The following is a 23,430-nucleotide window of genomic DNA, read 5'->3' as shown; positions in this document are numbered from 1 at the left end:
AAGTAATATGTGCAGATTTAAATCACTCAAATGGTTCTGAAGCAAGTATGTGGTTGTTTAAACCTGAGTATTTATGTATTTTAAAATTCATAATAATAATAATAATAATAATAATAATAATAATAATAATAATAATAATAATATCATCTCTGTCAAGAAATATATTAGACACCCTACTCCTATCTCTGCACACATTTACTGGCCTGGTCACAATGCTAGCTACTCTGTACACCTAACATCTTCTGGATCATTGTTACGTAAAAGAGCATACCATGGAAGATGAATGGATAAGAGAAGCACCTAAGAACACAGGCTTAAGGAGATAGCAAAAGACAGTCTCACAAGTGGTTGGAATTCCAGGTAAGGAGCATAATATGATGTAGCATACATACAGGTGCACTGGAAAGACCAAAATCGCTACCTGAACTCTCACAAAAATACAAGTTACTATTAATGGCTGTGTAATCTGAAGGACGGTTCTTGTTAGCAAATTGCAGCCGCCATTGTTAATTACTATCTGGTTCTAAGAGCCACAGAAGCATTCAGTGTTCCAGTAGATCTGGTTCCCATGTGTCTGTCAGTCAGATCAATTGCTGCAACATCGGAGTGATTAATTCAGTCCTGCATATTTTTGTGGCAGTGCACAAAACTGGGTGTGTCGATTAGTCAAGAGCTACAGAGAGCTGTTTCCATTTTTGCATTTATTGCCTCCTATGAGAAATACCAAACTTATGCTAGTTTACTCAGAGGTGAGCCCTGCTGGGCTTCACTGGATTATTCCTTTCTGACTTCAGCGTCACACACTTCACTTTGTACTAAAGACGGCTGAAGAGAAATAAAAGCTTTCCTCCAAGCCATACATACAACCAGATGAAAAAAGGGCATAGAAAACTTCCATTAGTTTTTATCACATAATATACTATCCCTTCCTGTTGTTCTAATATTACATAGAATGGGGAGGATACTTTTTATAACCATGGAAAAGATGCAGGAAACAGGCGAGAAGGATAGAAGACTGGAAAGGATTCAGGAGATGATGCTGACTGGATAAAATGTGAGTGGGGAAGCAGGAGTTTGTTCCCCCTGTGCTTGAGTGTGTAGGGCACATGAATAAAATCTAAGCTTCAGTTCCTGACCTTTCCCATGAAGATTCTTGGGTAGCAGGGCTGGGGAAAATCTCTTCCTGAAACAGAGGAGAAAGGATTAAACTAGATATACCAACTGTCTGATTACTACAAGGTCACTTATTCTGCTGTGTAGAACAACGGCCAGATGCCTGGAACAAATTAGCTGTTATAAATTTCATGATACTACTGAGAGGAGATCAGATGGAAGTCTATTGTATGCCAGTCTCAAATGTGTGGAATAATCCACCAAGAAGACCCATTTCTCCATATCTGTAACTACAATGGAATGTGACATTCCTCAGTTCAAAGGATTTACTCATTCAGCCACTCCTATACCCATATCAGAAAGCAACCTACATATGACTAAGTGTAGGTTGCATTCAATGAAATCTCCTGTGTCATTAGCATTAAACAAATGATCAAGGAAAACTATGTTCTCTAGTGTTGCATAATTTTGCCTACACTGCCACTTAGGGAAATGTTTCAGGGTGTGGCCTTGCTGGAGATTTTCAGGAGATACGGTAAGTGCTTTGTGCTTTAGAAAAACAGATCTGGATTCCAGAGTTCTTCGGCGGAGACTTTCTGCCCCCCTGTGTAGCATTTCTGCATGTATAATGACACAGTATTTAGTGTACAGTCTAAAGGTGATCACAGTTGAATGGCCATGTCTTTGGTTATAGTATGGGGAGGGTCATCAGTCCTTTTTGTAGAGATGCTGTAGTGGCCCAGAACCTGGTTCAGATTCCAAATGCAAGCTCAGTGGGGGTTGGAGGGGGAGATGCAGGGGAGATCAAACTCTTATTGGGGGTATGGTTTTATGCACAAGTGCTTTTTGGTAAAGGGGAACCAGTTGCAACATTGCAAAGAACAAGTAAAGGGGAGGGAATCCTCCCCTCCCTTCTAATTCCTTGTACTCATAACTGAGGATCATGTATCCAGTGATGTTCCTTGGAGCTGATGTTACTCCAAGTAGCCTATTTTAATAAATACAGTGGTACCTCGGGTTACAGACGCTTCAGGTTACAGACACTTCAAATTACAGACACTTCAGGTTACAGACTCCACTAACCCAGAAATAGTACCTTGGGTTAAGAACTTTGCCTCAGGCTGAGAACAGAAATCGTGCTCTGGCGGCGCAGCAGCAGCAGGAGGCCCCATTAGCTAAAATGGTGCTTCAGGTTAAGAACAGTTTTAGGTTAAGAACGGACCTCCGGAACGAATTAAGTTCTTAACCTGAGGTACCACTGTACTGTATTTGAGTAAATATTTTATTTGCTACACTCTCATTTCTCTACATAAGAAAGTTATTGTGGGTGGAAGCTGTGGTACCTTAGAGATAATTGCCTCGATTGTTAAGTTGTACAGCAGAAACCATAAGGCGATTGTGGGCCATCTTTTGAGACGTTTGTTTCACGGAGCTGAAAGCACTGCTCTATTAAATGGAGCAGAGAACAAATGCTTTATTGGCTACTGGGCAGATGCTGCTTTGGCAGGCCTTCAGTATTTGGCTACATTTGCTTAGGGCCATCAGATGTAGCCTTTTAATACCACTGCCAGCCAACTGCATCCCCATGGAATCACACTGGGAGATTCAGTTCTTTTAGAGCAGCACTCACAAGACTTATGGCGACTTATAGTTACGTGAATGAATTATTTTGGCCGCCATAGCCTGAACTCTGTGGGGATGCAGAATGACCTAAGGACTAGCTGATCTCTGCTGGGTGGCCAAGTATGGGGGGTGAAGGGCATTCTGCACATGTTCTAATTCTTCAGTGTTCTGTGCTTAATCTTTCCCCTTATATCCAGGGTTACTGGGGGAAGGACTCTCTTCCTGCTCTTATTATGAGGAGGTCATCTGCACAACAGGGTGGTAGATTGCAAACTTAAATGTGGCAACCAGCCCCCTCTGCTTATAATAATTACATCGGCTGCAGAGGCACTTGCCCAATATGTACTTTTCCATGCATGCATTAAAGGCACAGGAAACCTGTCCCCCACAAAAAGCCTTCCAGGCTTCACCTGTCTGCCAGCAAGTATCTGATGTGTGCTATCCCATCTTCACACCCAAATTACACATCATTTGGTTTCTGGAGGTCATGACTCAAAGGGCAGTTTGTTTCACTCTGATGGCTGGGAATCAGTGAACCTGCCCTGTGTTGTGTAAAAGGGGATGTAAGTGCCTCAGGGGGCTTGGAATGGAATATATAGGATTTTCTCCTGAACTAATTTTTAAGAACTAACCTCGCTTAGTATTGACTGCAAAACCTCTGATGTGCTCTGTGAGCTTTAGAGTGCCATGGGCAGGGTGGGAGTGGAGTCAGAGAAATCATTACTAATGAACGTGTACCTGCTAACCAATTGAGTACAGTGCTAATTGGCAGGGAGCTGATAGGAACCCAATGCTCACCCCTTTATAGGAGACACATAGGTACAGTTTTGTCCTGTATAAGGAAATTAAGCATTCTTAACAGATGTGGTATTAGTCTCTGTCATCTATGGCAAATGCTAACGATTCCATCCACCTTACAGTATATGCAATGTAATAAGCAATGAATGGAAAGAGCAGCAAGGACTCAATTTGTAAAATGAAAACAGAATACTATTATATATCTTGCCTAAAGACACTATTATTACAATAGCCTTGATTTTGTTGGCTGGATTTTGCAACAGTAAAAATGGAGGAAGAAATCTGCATGAACCCATTTGTTTGGTGAAGTCTTACCTCTAAGGGCTGGTTCTCATGACAAGTTTTGTACTGTATTCTAATTTGAATACTTGAGTACAAAAACAATTGCCTTGTGCATTGAATAGGAAAGCTGCATGAGTGCACTTTTAGCTCTGCTGTACACAATACTTGGATGATGGTTGCTCATCAGTACGGTGGCGGCATGGGTGGTGCTGTGGTCTAAACCCCTGAACTTCTTGGGCTTGCCGATTGGAAGGTTGGCAGTTCGAATCCCTGTGATGGAATTAACTCCCATTGCTCTGTCCCAGCTCCTGCCTACCTAGCAGTTTGAAAGCACGCCAGTGCAAGTAGATAAATGGGTACCGCAGCAGTGGGAAGGTAAACAGCATTTCCGTGCACTCTGGTTTCCATCACGGTGTCCCGTTGTGCCAGAAACGGTTTAGTCATGCTGGTCACATGACCCGGAAAGCTGTCTATGGACAAACACCGGCTCCCTCGGCTTGAAAGGGAGATGAGCACCACTCCCCATAGTCGCCTTTGACTGGACTCAACTGTCCAGGGGTCCTTTACCTTTACCTATGAGTACAGTACTCATATTCATACTTAAGGACAAAAACAACATACCCTAAAAGCAAGGTTGATCGCCGGAGAATTGATGCTTTTGAATTATGGTGCTGGAGGAGACTCTTGAGAGTCCCATGGACTGCAAGAAGATCAAACCTATCCATTCTGAAGGAAATCAGCCCTGAGTGCTCACTGGAAGGACAGATTGTGAAGCTGAAGCTCCAATACTTTGGCCACCTCATGAGAAGAGAAGACTCCCTGGAAAAGACCCTGATGTTGGGAAAGATGGAGGGCACAAGGAGAAGGGGATGAGAGAGGACAAGATGGTTGGACAGTGTTCTTGAAGCTACTAGCATGAGTTTGACCAAACTGCGGGAGGCAGTGGAAGACAGGAGGGCCTGGCGTGCTCTGGTCCATGGGGTCACGAAGAGTCGGACACGGCTAAATGACTAAACAACAACAAAAGCAAGGTTGATGTGGGCAAACATTTACCAAAATTTACTACACTGTGAAGGACTATGTCAAAGCTTTTCAAAAGTCCAAGTATGCAATGTCTAACAGATTACCCCTGTCCATATGTTTACTGACACTCTCAAAAATCTTTAGAAGCCAGCCTTGTTCTTTAACAAGACTTATTATTCTATATTAGTAGTGAGCATCATGTAGCCTTCCAGATGATAGTGGACAGCCATTATCCTCCACCATTGGCCATACTGGCTGGGGCTGATAGATTCAGAGGCCAACAGCTGGAGGGTCACAGGCTGTCAACCCCTGTTCTGAATGCTTGATAATATCATCTTTAATAATATATTCCATCAATTTAAGCAGAGTGTATTAAGCTAATCAGCCTGGTAATTTCCTGCATCCCCTTTTAAAAATTGATATTCCATTGGCTGCTTTCCAGTCCTCTAGTACAGAGACCAACCTTAGGGACAAGTTACTTGTTTTTGTTAGAAGATCAGTAATTTCATACTTGGATTCCTTAGGTGGATCCCATCTGGACCTGATGTTAATTTTAAATTTGTCAATAAGGTCTAGCTCATCATCTCTTGTCACCACCATTAACCTTAGTTCTTTAGGGTCCCATAGGGAGAAAGTCAGTTCAGGCATAGGTATCCGCCCTAGATTTTCTGTAGTAAAGACAGATGCAAATAATTCATTCAACTTCACCCCCCTCCCCGACCCATTTTCTTATCCTCTTTATTTCGTGATTACAATTACACAATGGTCAGTTACTACTTGAAAAATATGTTTGCCTGTGCCCACTCTCAGTTGCATAAAATTCTGAGGTTGCATCTTTACAAATACAAAGTTTCACTCTGAGGATAATTGCTGGCTTCCATCTGTCTGAAACGACGCTGGAGTGTACTTTCAGGGGTGAAGTCAAACCACTGGAGAATCACAAAGAACAAAACATCAGCTGGGATGCTGGGTGCAAGCCCTATGTAGTATACTGCATAGTATACCTATGTAGTAATACTACATTTTGGATTGGGTGATTGCAGAATTCCAGATTCACTGGGCAGAATTACCCAAGTGTATATATAACATGTCATTTCCTAGCTTTGATCTTACTCTTAGTGGAGTGTGTTGGGAAGTCATTAAAACTGCATGTAGTGGCATGGTTACACACACACACACACTGTTTCAACTGATGAGACATCACCACCACTCAAAAAAATCTCAAAAATGAAGTGATTGAATAGAAGGCACTAGTGCAAAAGACATTCACTTAGAATTTAAGAATTCTGAGCATGGGGATTTGAGTGTGACAGCTGAACTGATCTCACAGTCCTTCCATACAAAAAAACACACCTGTGGTTACCCGCCCACCCAGATTTCTTCATTTCACAGTATATCAAGGTGGGGTGGGTGAGTCATTTTGTTGCAGCCATTCTTAAAACAAGTGGGAGCCCTAAAGCATTGCTGATCTACTTCAGATCACAGTGAGATCTACCAGCAGATGCCAATCTCCCTTCTGCCCTTCTAGAACTGGACAGGCCGCTGTAGAAGAGGCTTCACAAAAGGTTTTGTAGCAGCAGTTGCATGACTACTTGGAGAGGACTCCCTTTGAGTTAAATGGTCTGGATATTTTAGCACGGTGCTCCAAATTCTAAGCCCTGTTACTTGTGACAACTAAATCCCGTGGATTTCAAATAAACTTATTTTAAAATGTGCCTTTGGAATGCAGCCTGAATATTTTTGCACCATAAATAATTCCAGTACTCTTTTTTTTAGTAGTAGTTTGTATGCAGTGTGCATCCTGTGAATTTATGATGGGTGGCAACAAATGCCAACCACCACCTGACTTCGTGTCAGGCCATGATGAGTTGCCTCTTACTCAGAGAGTAGAGTGGCTACTACAGAAGCCTGACCAAATGGTTGCTGATGTGGATTTTGCTGCAGCTGTTGTCCTTTGTCTGCTTTCTTCTATCATGTCATCACTGAGGGTGCCAACTGGCAGCAGTACCCTGGGAAAGCACACCAGTGCCTATGAAAATACAATGGCCTAGTCGTTCCGAATCGGTGGTTTATGCCAACAAGATTTCACCTCTCTGCTGCAACACAGACCACCAGGACAAATGCAATGGCCTGGGATGTGCAACAGGGTCCAAAGGAGCAAACAGGAGCCTGCCATTCTGTGCAAGGGGAGAGGTATGGATGTAGAGGTCAACAATCCTTTTCTTATGACCCAGGAGCCACTTCACAGCCACTCTGAGGTGGAGGCATCAAATAGGGTCCTAAAAAAAGATTACCGTAGGTTTGGCTGTATTCTTGTTTGTTTCTTTTATTTATTTGTGACTTAGCCCCACTGTGCTCATAGAAATTGCAGATGAAAATAAAATGAAGGGGCGGCAAGCCCTTTGGAGGCTAAGTTTTGGATTCCAGATATAATTGTTAATTTGGAGAACTATATTTTATCCTGTAAAGAATGAAAAGGAAGTTAACATACTAGGTTTCTTTTAATTGTTATTGTTATTGCTTTTAAATCAGCTTTTCCTCTTCCTGTCCCTGTCCCTCAATTGTTTTTTTTTTAAAAAAATATTGCAAGACTTTGGCAAGAAATGTGCTTTGTATGTGCCTTTGACAATAAAGTGTTACATTCAAAAATGGGATATTTTGTTAGATAACATCATTGCCGAGAGGAATTGACTGCTATAATGGACGATAAACTGTTTGTGATTCAGCAGTGTAGTATAACTGTGTCATGGGCATTCATAGCATATGTAGATATATACTATCAAAACCCATTTTCTGTTCCCATGTTCTAGGACAAGTGCAGACAAACTGAAGAAAATTCAAAAGCGACTGGCAAAGATGGCAGAAGGTTTTGCAAGTGCATCACTGGAAGACAAGTTCAAGACATCACCTTTGTTTAGTTGAAAAGAAGCTCAAGAAAGGACACAGTAGATATTAAAATGTTGCTATATTATTGGAGACAGTGGTACAAGGAAGCAGAGAGTTACTGTAATTCAGGCTTCCTTAAACTCAGCCCTCCAGATGTTTTTGGCCTACAACTCCCATGAGCCCTAGCTAGCAGGACCAGTGGTCAGGGATGATGGGAATTGTAGTCTCAAAACATCTGGAGGGCTGAGTTTGAGGAAGCCTGCTGTAATTGATGCCTGGTTCATTTTTTCCATTCTGACACCTCTCCCAACCAGTTCCTTCATATATTCCTACATGGCCTTCTGGTCTGCTCCCAGCTTCAGAACCAACTATTCATGCTTGCCTTCAAAACCTTCCCTGGCCTTTTCTTTCCCCTCATTTCTCATATCCCACTATGAATGTGCTTGTGACCTTCTGTCCTGGCCCACCCCAGCTAAGAAAGCCACAAATCTGATATTTAAATCTTTATTGACAAAAGAAGCACTTACAGCAACTCCCACAGTGCTCTGGATTAATATGCACACAAATGCCTCTAGCATTAGGCAGCTGTCCCCCAGATATGTGCCCTGCTGTCGTAGCCCCATTGCTGAGCAAGCATGGGCTAGGAGTCTCTGAGGAATCCTTGTCTGAGAGCAGAATTCATATAGTCAGGGGATCCAGAGGTGAGGGGATCCAGATGATCACAGAGACAAGGGACCAGATGGAAAGCAGGAAGGTTGGACCAGGAACCATAGACACTATTTCCAGCATCTGAGTGCTGCTGAGAGCTCTGTTTAAGAAGGCTAGAGCCAGCTGATTCCCACCAGTGCCTTCTTCTGCTGTCCTTGAAAGCTGATCAGCTGCAGTGGAGAGATTCCGCCTTCTACCCCTTCAGGCTGCTGCTCAGCAGGTGAAATGGACTCCTGGCTCATGACACCTGCAGAGAAGTTGCAGCCATGACCCTGCCCTTCTGCCAGCTTATATACTGTCCCCTGCTGGGTTGTATTTCTGCAACCTGAGACTTATTCTGCATGGAAGTTGCCGCTGCTTTTCCTGCTTCAAGCCCCTCCTGGTTCTGAGACAACAAGGTGGGGAATCTACTGACCCATCTGTTGCCTGAACAGCCTCTTCTTCTTCTGCCACAGACTGCGTGCCTTCCTCTGTCTTGGAAAACCCTGGCTCTTCCTCCTTCTCTTGCCCTGTCAGTCAGACATGTAGGTTTAGACTAGGAGCTGGGAGACCAGGGTTCAAATCCCCACTCAGTCATGAAGCTCATTAGCTGATGTTGGGCCACCTAACATACCTCCCTGGGTGGTTATGTCAATTAAACATTGAGCTCCTTGCAGACAATTTGGGATAGAAATGCAATAAATAATTAATAATAATAATTAATGCATTTTCTCCTATTGACTGTTAAGCCTTGCCTCCACTTCTTCTGTTTCATCCCCATGTAGAATTTTAGCTTGTAGACTCACTGCCTTCCCATACTCTCTATAGAGCATCATTCCCTTGACATCGCCATATATTTAATATACAGGGAAAAACACCAGACCATAAAAGGTCAAGGGAATAAATTGGCCACAAGTGTAGGACAGACTCCCCACCCCCACCTCCACTGGAGGCTTCCCATGAGAAGCCAAATAAATCTTTAGGCAACATGGATTTTCTTTAGAAAGCCCTGCTTGGATACACGAGGCTAGATGAGATTATCCCCCAATATGATTAGGGAGAAATATGGTTCTGTCACATATGAAGCAAACTGGTACCAACTTCTTCCAGGATCAGACTGACCAACACAGGATGTCTAAACAAAGAAATCTAACCATGACCACCACAGATTGAAAAATACATTGTGTGCAGATTCATTAATTGTTCACACACTTGATACCCTAGCCTAATAGAAAAATCAATGGAGGAATCAAGTATTAGGAATATACTGCTCATTCCCCTGTAAGATTAATTACTTGTGTCCCCTTTTAATCTTATCCCCTTCTATTATTCTTTCTGCATTTGCAATAGGTTTTGAAAAACCTACAGAATCCATCAGATGCTGCCATAAGATGATTATTTTTGCTCCCACACAGAAACAAAGGGCTGTGCTTGCTTTCCTTCAACCAGGGAAAATGTTCTGTCAGATGCAATTAGTGGGTCGGGATCTTACAGCATTTTCTTTTTTAACGAAATAGCACAGCCTCGCTAATGGTGCTGGGTGAGATTTGGCACTCGGCGTTCATGCAGATGGTCTGGCTGTTAGACCATGATGATGCATTTGTCTGCTGCATTTATAAGCCCTGGAAAAACAAAGCTTCTGCCATCCGTGGCAAAGCCCGCATTGTATTCCTTATGCCATAGTTGGAAAACTTGATGCCGTTTGATCCTAGCACTAGGCTGTGGTGCACTATTTTAAGAGTACCTCTAGGAGGCAGTGTGGTCCAGAGAATTCCTTCTGAAAAACAGAAGCTCATCAGGTCGAGGAGCCAGGACTCGGCTAAGTGCTTAGTTTGTAAGGCCAAAACTGGGAAGAGACACTGAAAATCTGTGATTGGATTCTAGATGGAGGGAAATTGCTTGGTGGGGAGGAAGGTTAATCCCATTCTCCAAATGCCATGGTTCCAATCTCATTCATTTTCCCACCTGATGATTTGAAGAGAAGAGAAGAGAAGAAGAAGAGTTTGGATTTCATATCCCACTTTATCACTACCCTAAGGAGTCTCAAAGCGGCCAACATTTTCCTTTCCCTTCCTCCCTCACAACAAACACTCTGTGAGGTGAGTGGGGCTGAGAGACTTCAGAGAAGTGTGACTGGCCCAAGGTCACCCAGCAGCTGCATGTGGAGGAGCAGGGAAGCGAACCCGGTTCACCAGATTACGAGTCCACCACTCTTAACCATTAAACCACACTGGCTTGGAAAAAGTGCTAACCCCTCACCCAATTCTGTGGCTCCTATCTAATTTACCCCCATTTTTCCAAAAGGAAAGAGAAAGTAATTAAAGAGATGGAGCTGCAGAACATAGCTCTGTAGGATGTTCTTGGGTTTGGCCTATGGTGCTGTAGCATAGCTGGAAAAAATATGCTTTTCCACGGAATTCCTCCAAGGAGTGAGTGGGATGCCTGTTTATGATTCAGAGATGAAGGGAAAGCACTGGCAAGACGCAGCATTTGATGAACTGAGTCTGCCCATGTATCTTGAACCAAAGGATCAGTAGGATTACCTACTTTGTCACTTTCAATAAGCTCTTGGGAAGGGAACTAAAACCAGACCCCCTTTTCCTTGAATAAAATTACAAATAAAATTTTGAATAAAAATTTAAACTGAGTTTTTAAAATGTAAACCAAGTGGAATTATTATTATTTATTAAAAATGTACACATGGCTTGTTTTAAATCAATTGGATAAAACCCCTGTTAAACCTATGATTATAATTACTTAAAACTGAATGAGCAGCTCTCCATCATGCACTGAATTAAAGGCAACTTTATGTGTGTCAGTGAAGGATTACATGGAATTTTTTTCTGGACAAGAACTATAACTCTGGCACAATTGGTTTTGTACTATATTGTTAGTGCAGATTTAAAAGTGGGGCCAAGAATTAGGAAGTCACCACAGATTTTGGAATCCAGCTCTTGGTCTTCACAAGAAAGATAATTCACTTTACCCATTTTAGCAAACTGGTGCATTTCTATTTTTATAAAACTAAAGGGGGGGAAGCAATTCTAACTCCCCAATTCACTAGTTTGAAGGGGTTAGGAGTGATTAGATGTGTGTCCAGCAGAGAAGGGTTTTGCAAGCACATGGGCATGTCTGCTGCAGAGGCCCCCAGTATACCTGCGGATAGTTCCAAGGGCATAAAGATACAACTGGTGGTGGTTTTTGCAGTAGTAGTTGGTGTTAGGCTGCAAAACAAATCCATTGAATCCAAAGTCCCTTTATTCTTTTTTTGGGGGGGGGGGCAAGCAATGGACTCCCTCATCTAGGCTTGGAGCTGTTAGTAAAACTAATATCCACTGCATTAGAACCAAGGAGTGGAATTTTAAAAATGTGGAGATCAGGGGAGACAATTCACTACTTCACACCCTTCACTGTGAGCTTTGTAATTTGCTACAAATTTGCTTGAATTAGGGACACTTCCTTTTCGTCCTAGAAAAGCCCAGGGCTGTCTTTAGCAGATGCAATGCCAGGGTGCAAATATCCGCCCAGCGCCCACAAATTACCATGGATGGGGGGGGGGAGCGCGAAGCCGTGCACTGCCAGCCATGGGGGGGGGGGGTTGCAACTCTCCCCCATGCCGCTGTGGGAGAGCAATCCCCATGGAGGCTTGGGAAGGAAGCCGCACACCCGCCAGCCATATGGTTGGCGGGGCACAACTGGCAGGTGTGCAGGTAAAGGGGAGGCCGCTGGCAAAGCTGCACAGTTTCCCCATTCTCTGGGATGCCCCTGAGAGGCCAGCGCCCTGGCGCAACACACCGCTAAGCCCTATGAGAAAGACAGCTCTACACCTGCCCAGTATCTCCCAATCAGCCCCTGCGGCTGCAACGTTCTGAGCCATTGTTGTCTCTAAAAGAAACAGACATGTGCTGTGAGCAAAAATGTTGAAATTTGGTTATGTCTCATCAGTCCTATTGTGTTCAGTGGGACTTACTCCCATGAAAGTGTGTCTGGGATTGCATCCTCCATTTAATGCAATTTTGTGCTGTTTTTCTTGGGTGTATCCTGCTTCTAATTAGCATTCTTAATTCACTGCAGCTTCGACACATACACATTTAAATAAACTATGTATACTGTAAAATCAGTCAAAATACCAATGAACTTATAAAACATGTATACCCTCCTATTATTTGTTTGTTTGTTGCATAAACCATATATATCCCACTTTTTGAGGAACTTCCTCAACAAAGGAGCTTATAATCTCCAGTAAAAAAACAAGACTATCTGACAATAAAATATACAAAATGTAAAATACAGTAAAGCTAAAAGTTAAAGCAGCATAAAAGTACAAAAATAGTAAATAAAGCATGATGCAGAAAGAGAAACAATATCCTAGGCAGAGTAAATAGTCCATTTAATTGTAAATGAACTTTTGGTGGTTGAATTAATCATTTAGTATGTATCATTGTTTAAGAAATATGTAGGTAAGGTAAAGGACCACTGTGTGGTTAAGTCCTTCCAATCGGTAAGCCCAAGAGCCTCAGCGGTTTAGACCACAACATCACCCACATCTCTATTAAGAAATATTTGAAGTACTTGTGAGAAAGATTATTTAATTCTTTTTTGTAAAAAAAAAGTGCAAAGGAAGCTGTATAGGTCCATAAGAAAAATTATACAATCCACAGTTGGGCAACGTCTTAATAGGATCATCTACAGGTTCCCAAAATAGTAAACACACTTCTGAGCTCTTCAGAATTATCAAGATGGATGGATGTTGCACAAACCAGAGGGTAGACTGAAGGAGGATGTGTGCCAAAAATGGCTTTGTGTTGTAGCCATGAAGTCTGCATCACCTTAGAACCAAGATGGAGTGAGGGGAAGATTGCAGTGCTGATTTAAATCGGTTTCTGTTCTGCTATAACTACTTTTGTGTTATATCACTTTCTTCAAAGAACACTTTAACTGTTCTTGGTAAGCTGCCAAGAATTCTTCTCAGCCCTTTTGTGCCTCCTCCTGCCCCAGTCCAAACTGCAGTTCCCGCAAAGATGGGACAGAAGCGAAAAGGTATTAAAGCAATTTAAGGCTGCGGTGTAGACATACCTGGAGTAGATCATTGCCATACAAGAGTATATGAAGTTGCCTTATCTCAAGTTAGACCACTGGTGTGGTCTGCTCCTTTTTATCTATTTACACTGACTGGCAGTAGCTCTCCACCATTTCAAACAGGGGTAGGGGGTATTTTTTATCCCTACCTAGATCAGGGACCTTTTCTGTGCAAAATATGTGCACTACCACTCCCTGAGAGATGTACCCTCCCAGGTGAAGATGCCATTGCATTGTTGCATGTGGTTTGTTTTCAGGCAACTTGAACTAGAATGTCCACCCTCGCTCTTGCTCTTCATAAATGTTTCCCCAAAACTGTCGCAAAAATGTTCAGAGGTGAGAAAAGCTTTTGGATGTGTGTAAGGGTTTTGATTTGCACAGAAACGATCTCTATATGATCTGAGGTTTACCCTGTGCGGACACACATGGGCACACACATGCCCGTCCACCTATTTATTGTAGGGGACTGATTTCAAAATAAATTATCACCGAAGAGCATGAGGGAGCCCCTTAATTATATTCCGGTTGGTGAATGGTGTGGCAGATGGAAACCATCTGAAGATTTGCTTAAAATAGCTGCTTGTTGCCAAATTGTGCCAACTACGGCGCTACGGTGCTAAATTTCCCTCCACCCAGACAGCAAACTTTTAGGTGGATCATTTGAGCTAAAGCCATAGGTGGGTACTCAATCTTTCAGGAAGTTTCCCTGTTGCCATTGGCTGTGTTGACAGAAAGTTGAAATTACTTGGCAAACATAATTCATCCATTGCACATCATTTATGGTACTTAAGAGTTTGTAGGGCACACCCCAAAGCAGCAGGAACTGTTTAAGATTATATCCCCTACTTTTCTGTAACCCATTTACAAGCTGTTCCTGCGTGACTGGGCACCCAATGACACTTTATGCAAACATCTATAATTAGCTATTTACTTTGCTTGCCCATCCCAGTATAAAGTATGAGCATATAAGCAAAATAAAAATCATTTGTGTTGTCTGAAGGAGCCTTCTTCAGATCATGCAATCTTGCCTCTAAGAAGCATCAGTAAGAAAGGTAAGTTCTAACCTCCATTTTCTCTCCTTACTAGATTTAGTTCTTCTTATTCAAAACAGGCTGTTAAACTTCGGCACAACGTACAACCGCACTCCCCCTATTGTTCTTTGAAAAGAACATAATTGCCAAGTTTAAGATCCATAACATGTTGACTGTCAAAATTATGTCCCAAGTTCTAAAATATAATTGTGGGGTTTATGTTCCACTTTTCAAATTCTTGGAGAAGTTCAAAAACCCCAGCATGCCAGCTAGTCAGAAGAGACCCATATTGGGCATTAAATACAATATATTACGTATATCAATATTAATACAAATAATAGGGACCTTGGGTAGAGAGTCCCTAGCCTAAGGATCCTACAACCCAAAGTTAGACAATGGGTAAAGATAATGGAAACAAAGAAACAAGAAGCAAAGATTTAAGATTTAAAATGAACTGTGTCCATATAAATAGTGCTGCATTCAGAGTATGCAACCATTTTCATTAGATAGTCAGCAGTGGTTGGGTAACTAACATCTAGATACTAAGCTCCAGCCTGTGTCTGGCTTACTTAATCTGTTACAATGACAAGGCAAGAGTGTTGGTACCTTTGGCTGAATTTTGGAGCAAGAGCACAGTTAAGTCTTATTGGGGGAAAGGTGGCATGTTACGCTTGTTGCTTGCAGTGGTTATCCTCATGTTTTTCTGTCCCACCATGATATCCCATTGAATTGGTGTGAAGGCATCAGTAGCACTTCAGGTTTTACCCTGAGAAAACTAAAAATGGTCTCCAGAAATGTGTTCAGATCTGGAGCAATAAATGAATTTATTCATTTCATTCAATACTGCCCTTTATCCAAGGATTACAGGATGGTTTACAATAAAACAGCACCAAAAGACACAACATAGTAACAAACAAAACAATAACACCCACCCCCAGTACATTGGCTGCAAAGTTAGACCTATAGCCACTTACCTGGAACTAAGCCCCATAGAACTAAATGGGTCATACTTCTGAGTAGAAATGTATAGGAATGCACCTGAAGTTAATTGAACCTAGGTCCTGCTGAAATGAAATGGGTTCGGGACTTTGCTCAACTCCCATTGATTTCAGTGGTGATTAATCGCAACTAACTTAATTCAACTACATTTTGGAGCGGTGGTTGCAATAATCATTTTAAAGTTTTTCAAAAGGAATTCTTTTTTTGTGTGCACAATATATATGTGGCTCCCCTCTCCAATAAAGCAGTGTCTCCTTCTATTAGCCAAGCCAGTTTTATTATTCTGTTGCCCTGTACAGAATTTAGGAAAGGAATTAAGTTTTGAATTAGGAAACAGAAATAAACAGGCTTTCAGTCCTAAAGCCATGCTAAGATCTCAACCAATACATCTGTATAGTTATCAAAGTGCAAAGGCTTCATTGGATCTCTGATGCTAAGCAGAAACAATCATTTGCACACAGTAACAGACCACTCCATTTCCAGGCATTCCCAGCATTAACAGTTTATTTTATTAATTTTTGGGTTCAAAAAAGAAAAAATCCATCAAATCTCCAAGGGGACCTAAGGATACATGTGATCCTGTACATCTGGGGCTGTGTACACATTACTGCCTTACAATGCAGCAAGGTTGTCCTGTTTCACTGTGTTTGAAACAGCATTTACACATTGCTGTATGTATCAGAATGATTCAATGTTTACCCAAGTCTGCCACCTAAGTCCACGCTAGTGGGATGTCTTCATCTGATGAGCGGTTCTGAATTTGGTTGAAGTTGGGGTTTTTTGTGGGGGAGGGAATGCATCAAAACACAGTGCCTCACACACAAAAAAAGCTACAGGATAGCTGTAGGCTGTGTGCACAAGGCTTCCCAAAACGAGTGGTGGGAGCACATTGGATACAGAGTACATGGAAGTGTGTACATTGATTCTTAACTTATTCTAATGTCTGTTATTTTCTAGTCCTTTCTACTGATTTCTTTTTAAAATTAATTCTACATATTTTTGGCTCTGAGTTATGCTGCAGAAATTGTTATAAGAAGGTATATCTGGAAGTGGTTCACAGAGTACAAAATGCCACTAGATCGCAGAAGATAATGGTATTAATTCCTGAACTGGAAGAGACCTTTTGTCAGAAGGCAGTCATTTACAGTACAGTGGTACCTCGGGTTAAGTACTTAATTCGTTCCAGAGGTCTGTACTTAACCTGAAACTGTACTTAACCTGAAGCACCACTTTAGCTAATGGGGCCTCCTGCTGCTGCTGCGCCACAGGAGCACGATTTCTGTTCTCATCCTGAAGCAAAGCTCTTAACCCGAGATACTATTTCTGGGTTAGCGGAGTCTGTAACCTGAAGCGTATGTAACCCGAGGTACCACTGTAGTTCCCTTAGGAAGATGGCGGTGTTGAACCTATTTGTTCATGGCCTGGTCTTTTTCCTCTCCAGGTTCCCAAGATGCTTCTTTACTCTTCTCTTTGTTTCTGCGTTCTCATTTCCATTTCATCATCTTTAACCAAGGATGAGCTGGTATCAAAAATTGCCAATAAACATATGCTGTCAACCAAGGACACTGCTTCCCTGATTAATGCTGGAAAAAACGTTTATGAAGGTAACAAAAAGCCCTGAAATGCTACTCAAATGAAATGAAAATGTAAGAAGAGGGGAAATTTGGTAAGGTGCCATTGCTACCTGATGCAGGGATGGAGAACCTGTAGGGATGGAAAACAACTCCTGTCAGCCCAGTTCATTGGCCATGTTGGCTTGGAAGCTGATGGGAGTTGTAGGCCTAGGCATCTAGAAAATTCCCCCATCTACTGCTAATGATCACTGGTGATACTCATTGCAAATCTCTTCTGGTCTCCATAGGGCTTAAGGTGTGTCTGCTAAAGGAGGGGTTATGTAGCAAAGCCCTAATAGAGCTGAACTGAGGCCAGCTGGCAATGGTGCTCTCAAATCATTTTAGACTCTGGTCTTAATGGTGGATTTATTACTTCATGTATGTTGTAAGTCAGCCCTCTTGCCTATTCCACAGAGCGGGGCCCTGGACCTCTTTCTCCAAGTGATGGCGCCACTGCCAGTGAGGGGTATTAAAAAGATTTATAAACTGCTCATGTAATTAAAAAATCAGAGCAGGGTGCACAGAAAACCAGCAATGTATGAAATGTACATCAGAAATAATACAGTTAAAATAACACCAGAAGATGTTCAGCAAGTCATCAATTTAAAAATGCATTCGGAAAAGGCCTTAAGCGTGCTTCGGAAAGAGCAGATTGTTGGAGCATGTCTTATCTCAAGTGGTGATAAATTCCTTATTAAAGGGTCCACAGCACCAGTCCAAAAATCTCAGCTTGTTGAATTGCTTGTGGGTTTTATTTATTTCTGCCTGCAAGGTACTTACAAGGAGTCTGGTTCTTCTGTTTCAGAATACATTGCAAGGGACTGCAGAGCTGCTCACCTCCGTGGCAGGAAGCAAAGCGGCCTGTATGTCATCCGTCCCAAATACTCTCCCTTGCTGGCGGTCTACTGTGACATGGAGTATGATGGGGGCGGCTGGACAGTCCTGCACAGAAACAATGTCAACTCAAAGACAACCTGGTCATACCCATGGCAGTCTTATAAGCATGGCTTTGGGGACCTGCAGGGAAACCACTGGCTTGGCAATGAATACATGCACCTCTTAACCAACCAGAACGCCTTCTCTGTACGATTTGTCATAACTGATAGTCAAGGGCAAACCAAGTATGCTGAATACCAGAGTTTTAAAGTAGATGATGAAGACAGTGGTTATGCTTTGAGGCTAGGGAACTATACAGGGGATGCTGGGGATTCACTGACCACTATAGGCGAATGGGGAACCCATGACAACATGAGGTTTTCTACCAAAGACAATGATAATGACCGGAGGGCCAGTACAAACTGTGCACTAGATAATGGTGGCGGCTGGTGGTACGATAACTGTTACTCAGCTCTTCTAACAGGCGACATTCGCTGGAGGGGGTTGTGCTCAGAGGCCATGCCCTGTACATCAGCATACATCATGATTCGACCCAATGGGAAAAATTGCCACATACCTCCAAGATATTAATGAATCATTTCCTACCACTATAAGAGGCTTCCTCTCATTTTAGATCAGCTCCAAAAACCAACCACCAATATGTAGTTTTTATAAGGCCCCAAGATTTAGGACACAGTAGTTCTCCCGGAATTTGTTGTAAACCCTCATTGAAAGGAATGAGAGCTACATAAGAGCACAGTAGCTGTGTTCTTAAGCAACTCCCATTCCTTTCAGTGGGGCTTATCAGGAGAACTTCCCAGTGGTATCTGCTTTCTTTTCCACCTACCTGAAACAACTGTTTGGCCAAAATCTAGTCTATGTATCGCAGTGCTGATGTCAAGAGAATTACAATACTCTATTGCACATTTCTGAGTTTGAAAAAGTAGTAGCTTATTTAAAAGAGAAGACCCATATAGAGCTGAAATGTCTTTATCTCTGTGCTTCTAATGAAAAATACAAAAATTCATTTGTGATTTACAAATACCTGCAATAAAAGAGAGAGAAATGGCTATTGTTTCATTGTCAAATAAACTCTATGCAAGCATAAATGGAGAATGATTTTGAAGTTGTTTCTCAAATGTGATATTAAGAATAGAATCCTTTATATGCACATTTACCTGAGAGTAGGTCCTATTGGATTTGCATAAGCTTGTATGAGATTTAACTGTATTTCTCTTAAAATTAGAGGTGTAAAAATATTCTTGAGGGTTATGGTTTGCCACCTTCTGAACCTGAAAATTATAGATAGTCCAGCCCCTTACTACCTCAGTGGTGCATGATAGCTAGCATACCAGAAGGCTTACAGTCTCACATTTTTTATTCATCCTAGTTCTGCCCATCCCACTTGCTTCCTAAATGGAGCTAAAAGTGGTGTGCAATGGCTGTTTCTCCTCTCTCTCCCCTTTTGTCCTCTCAACAACATCGTGAAGTAGGTTAGACTGACAGATAGTGACTAAGATCACCCAGTAAAATTTATAGCTGAGTGGGGATTTCCACCTGGGTCTATACAAACTGCACCACACTAAAGCTTAAAGAAAACTCCAGTGTGGTCTAAGTGGTTAGATGGCTGGACTAGACTAAACTAAATCCCAATTCAACTATGAACCTCACTGTGGGATCCTAGGCCAGTCACTATGTGCATGTGATGTGTGCAGTTGTGGTGGCTGTGCCCATGTTTTGGGCATGCTGGCATATGGGCCCCAGAGGGGTTGTAAAGTGGTAACGCAGCCTCCAGGTCTAAAAATGTTAGCCACTCCTGCCTCCTGCATTAAGTTAATGCACTATATGTTAATGCAATATATAATGGCACTTGAGGAAAAACAGACACATTGTCATGCAATTGGGGGAGGGGGCTTCCCCAGGAAAATTTCCTCCTGCACCTTCCATAAAGGTATGTCAAACTTCCATGTGCCAAGGAGAAATTTGTTCTAGTGATATTGCACAAATGTAAAGAATAGGAGCAATGTGAACTGTCCTACATTGACAGAAGTCATATTGGTATATTCATTATACAAAATGTGCTCTATCAGCTATGTGTGGTTCATCAATCATGCAAAATTAACTGCTGTCCACGGACTTTTGTTCCTCTTAAGAAACCTTTATCAGACTCTTTCAGTAGCACATTTTTAATTTAATAGGGACAGAATTACTGGTATATAGCCAGTCCACTTCTGAAGAAGTGTGCATGCACACGAAAGCTCATACCAAGAACTGAGTTAGTTGGTCTTTAAGGTGCTACTGGAAGGAATTATTTTTGTTTTTACAGGGAAATGTTAGCCAGGACAGGTTTGGCTTCCAGAGTATGAAGAACATTGCCTCTCTACTCTGCAAGAATGGGAAAGAGGTGTAGTTCAGTGGGTAGTGCCTCTGCTTTGCACGCAGAATGTCCCAGCATCAACCCATGGTATCTCTAAGTCATGCTGGGAAAGATTCCTCTCTGAAATTCTGGAGAGCTACTGCCATTCAGCGTAGAAAATACTGACCTAGATGGACCAGTGTTCTGACTCAGTTCCTCCCCTCTGTTGTTGTTTAGTCGTTTAGTCGTGTCCAACTCTTCGTGACCCCATGGACCAGAGCACGCCAGGCACTCCTGTTTTCCACTGCCTCCCGCAGTTTGGTCAAGCTCATGTTGGTAGCTTCGAGAACCCTGTCCAACCATCTCGTCCTCTCTTCTGTGATAGAGTTTATGATTTCTGTACACGTGGATCATGCTAGCCTTTTATGGTTATTACGAGACTTGCACTTTGGTCAAACTCATGCTGGTAGCTTCAAGAACACTGTCCAACCATCTCGTCCTCTGTCATCCCCTTCTCCTTGTGCCCTCCATCTTTCCCAACATCAGGGTCTTTTCCAGGGAGTCTTCTCTTCTCATGAGGTGGCCAAAGTATTGGAGCCTCAGCTTCAGGATCTGTCCTTCCAGTGAGCACTCAGGGCTGATTTCCTTAAGAATGGATAGGTTTGATCTTCCATGGGAATCTCAAGAGTCTCTTCCAGCACCATAATTCAAAAACATCAATTCTTCGGCAATCAGCCTTCTTTATGGTCCTCCCCTCTAGGCAACCTATTTATTGAGCATTCATTCTGGTTTGCTTGCTCCAGGTGCTCCACAATCTTTGTCACTGTCCTCTGGACACATTCCTCTCTCTTTTTTTGTAAATTTATTTATTTGGGTTTTTCAAATTAAAACTTTACAATAACATATAATATAGAAACAAGGTTACACATAATCTCCTGGACTTCCCTCCTCCCCTTTGTGGGTCCTATTGTTGGTCCTTTCCTCCTGCATCTTTTACAATAATCCAAATATTTTGCATCTCCATTATGTCCCAAATTCACCATTAAACTACAAGTGTTATTCCAGTCCCACTAATGATTTTAGCTGTTTACCATGGTTTGAAAGATAGATTGTAAATTTTCCCCATTCCTTATTAAGATTTTGCTCTTCCTGAGTTCTGATTCTTCCGGCCATTTTTGCCATTTCGGCATAGTCCATCAACTTTCCTCTGGACACATTCCAGTTTATCAAATTACTTCTTAAACTGTGATGTCTTCTGTCAATACATTCTAGAATATCATTAGCACACCCCCCCCCTTGCCAACGCATCACACTGCTGCATCATGTTTAACTTGCGGTTTACTTAAACCCTTAGAGCCTTTCCCATGTCATCATGTCAAGATCCTGTATCCTGTTTCTATCTCTTAAGATATCTCTTAACCACCACACCCAGTTTAGTGTCATCTGCAAGTTTAAAGAGCATCCCCTCCACTCCTTCATCCAAGTTACTTATAAAGATGTTAAACACCAGCCATTAATTAGCACTCTTTCAGTTTCTATTAGTCAACTATAAACAGTAACACCATCTTGTCCACATTTTACCAATTGGCCAACAAAAATATAATGGGGGATCTTATTAAAAGTCTTGCTAAAATTAAGATATATTATGTTAAGAGGATTCCCCTGATCTACCAGGGTAATAACAGGGCTGGTGCTAGGATGAGGCAAACTGGGGCAACTGTCTCGAGGAGAAGGTTTGGCAAAATGGCACCCCTTGGACCCCCACACTTACTTCACTACCGGCCTTCTGCTGCCATCAGCCCAGTTTTCAGCAGGGCTTTCTCTCACACACAAATATTCGTGTGTATTTATTGTATTATGAAATCACTTTGTGGTACTTCATTGGAAGTGATTCATAAATGAAATTAGCAAATAATGTTATAATGGATGTACATTTCAACACACTTTTTATGTGTCTCCCTTACCTCATTGACACAAGAAAATGTAGATATGAACATTTAAAGCAAAAAAAAAGTGTTGAACTCTGTGTATTATTGTCAAAGTTCTTGCTTATTTCTGAATCAATCAAAACATATGCTCTAATTCAACCACAAATTAGTAAACCAAATAGTGTCCTTTTCTATAAGAAAAAAAGAATGGTGAAGTGAGACCCTGTAATTCTGTTTTTCTATGTTATTATAATCAACATATTCCAGCTCTTAAAGCCTGTTAGTGACAGTACAGGATGTTGAACAGAACTACAATATGTAAGAATAGATGCATGTCCAAACTCTGAATCAGATATGGCTAAGCACTGATAGTAGTAGCATAATAAACCATGGAATTCACTCACACAGAAGGCAGTGATGGCCACCAACTTGGATGGCTTCAAAAGGGGATTAATGAAAGTGATGTAACGATAAGGCCATGGTCACTAGCCATGATGGCTGTGCTCTGCCTCCATGGTTAGAAGCAATCTTGCTTTTGAATACCACTTGCTGGAAACCACAGGAGTGATGAGTTTTCTTATGCTTGAGTCCTGCTTGTGAGTTTCCCACAGGCATCTGGTTGGCCACTCTGAGAAATGGATGCTGGACTAGATGGGCCCTTGGCTTGATCCAGCATGCTCTTCTTATGTTCTAATGTTCTTGGATTATTATTTTATTCTGGACCCAGAAACCCAGTTGCACTTGTCACACTCGTTGTCCTTTATTTTCTATAACTATCTTAATCTAGCTAGCACTTTCCCCACACCAATATGTGATCTAGCCTAGGGCTCGCCGATCAGAAGGTTGGCAGTTCAAATCCCTGCGACAGGGTGAGCTCCCGTTACTCAGTCCCAGCTCCTGCCAACCTAGCAGTTCGAAAGCACGTCAAAGTGCAAGTAGATAAATAGGTACCACTCTGGCGGGAAGGTAAATGGCATTTCCGTGCACTGCTCTGGTTTGCCAGAAATGGCTTAGTACGCAGGCTCCCTCGGCCAATAAAGCGATATGAGCGCCGCAACCCCAGAGTTGGCCATGACTGGACCTAATGGTCAGGGGTCCCTTTACCTTTAACCTTATTCAGACTGAAATTCTCAGGT

The 23,430-nt window shown here is 42.1% G+C and overlaps 1 protein-coding gene across 1 annotated transcript; it reads left to right on the top strand.

Annotated features, from left to right (window-relative positions):
* The first annotated feature begins 14,437 nt into the window (after positions 1-14,437).
* Positions 14,438-19,119, top strand: LOC310850433 (fibrinogen-like protein 1-like protein). Its single transcript, XM_083751992.1, has 3 exons — positions 14,438-14,543; positions 16,963-17,125; positions 17,940-19,119. Exons 2-3 carry the CDS (start codon positions 16,972-16,974, stop codon positions 18,599-18,601), a joined length of 816 nt encoding a protein of 271 aa, XP_083608118.1. The 5' UTR covers positions 14,438-14,543; positions 16,963-16,971; the 3' UTR covers positions 18,602-19,119.
* The last annotated feature ends 4,311 nt before the right edge of the window (positions 19,120-23,430 follow it).

The sequence above is a fragment of the Podarcis gaigeae genome (assembly GCF_964106915.1).
Source record: "Podarcis gaigeae genome assembly, chromosome: 1".
Lineage (NCBI taxonomy): Eukaryota > Metazoa > Chordata > Lepidosauria > Squamata > Lacertidae > Podarcis > Podarcis gaigeae.
The sequence above is the reverse complement of the archived record's forward strand: the minus strand, read 5'-3'. Positions and strand labels throughout refer to the sequence as shown.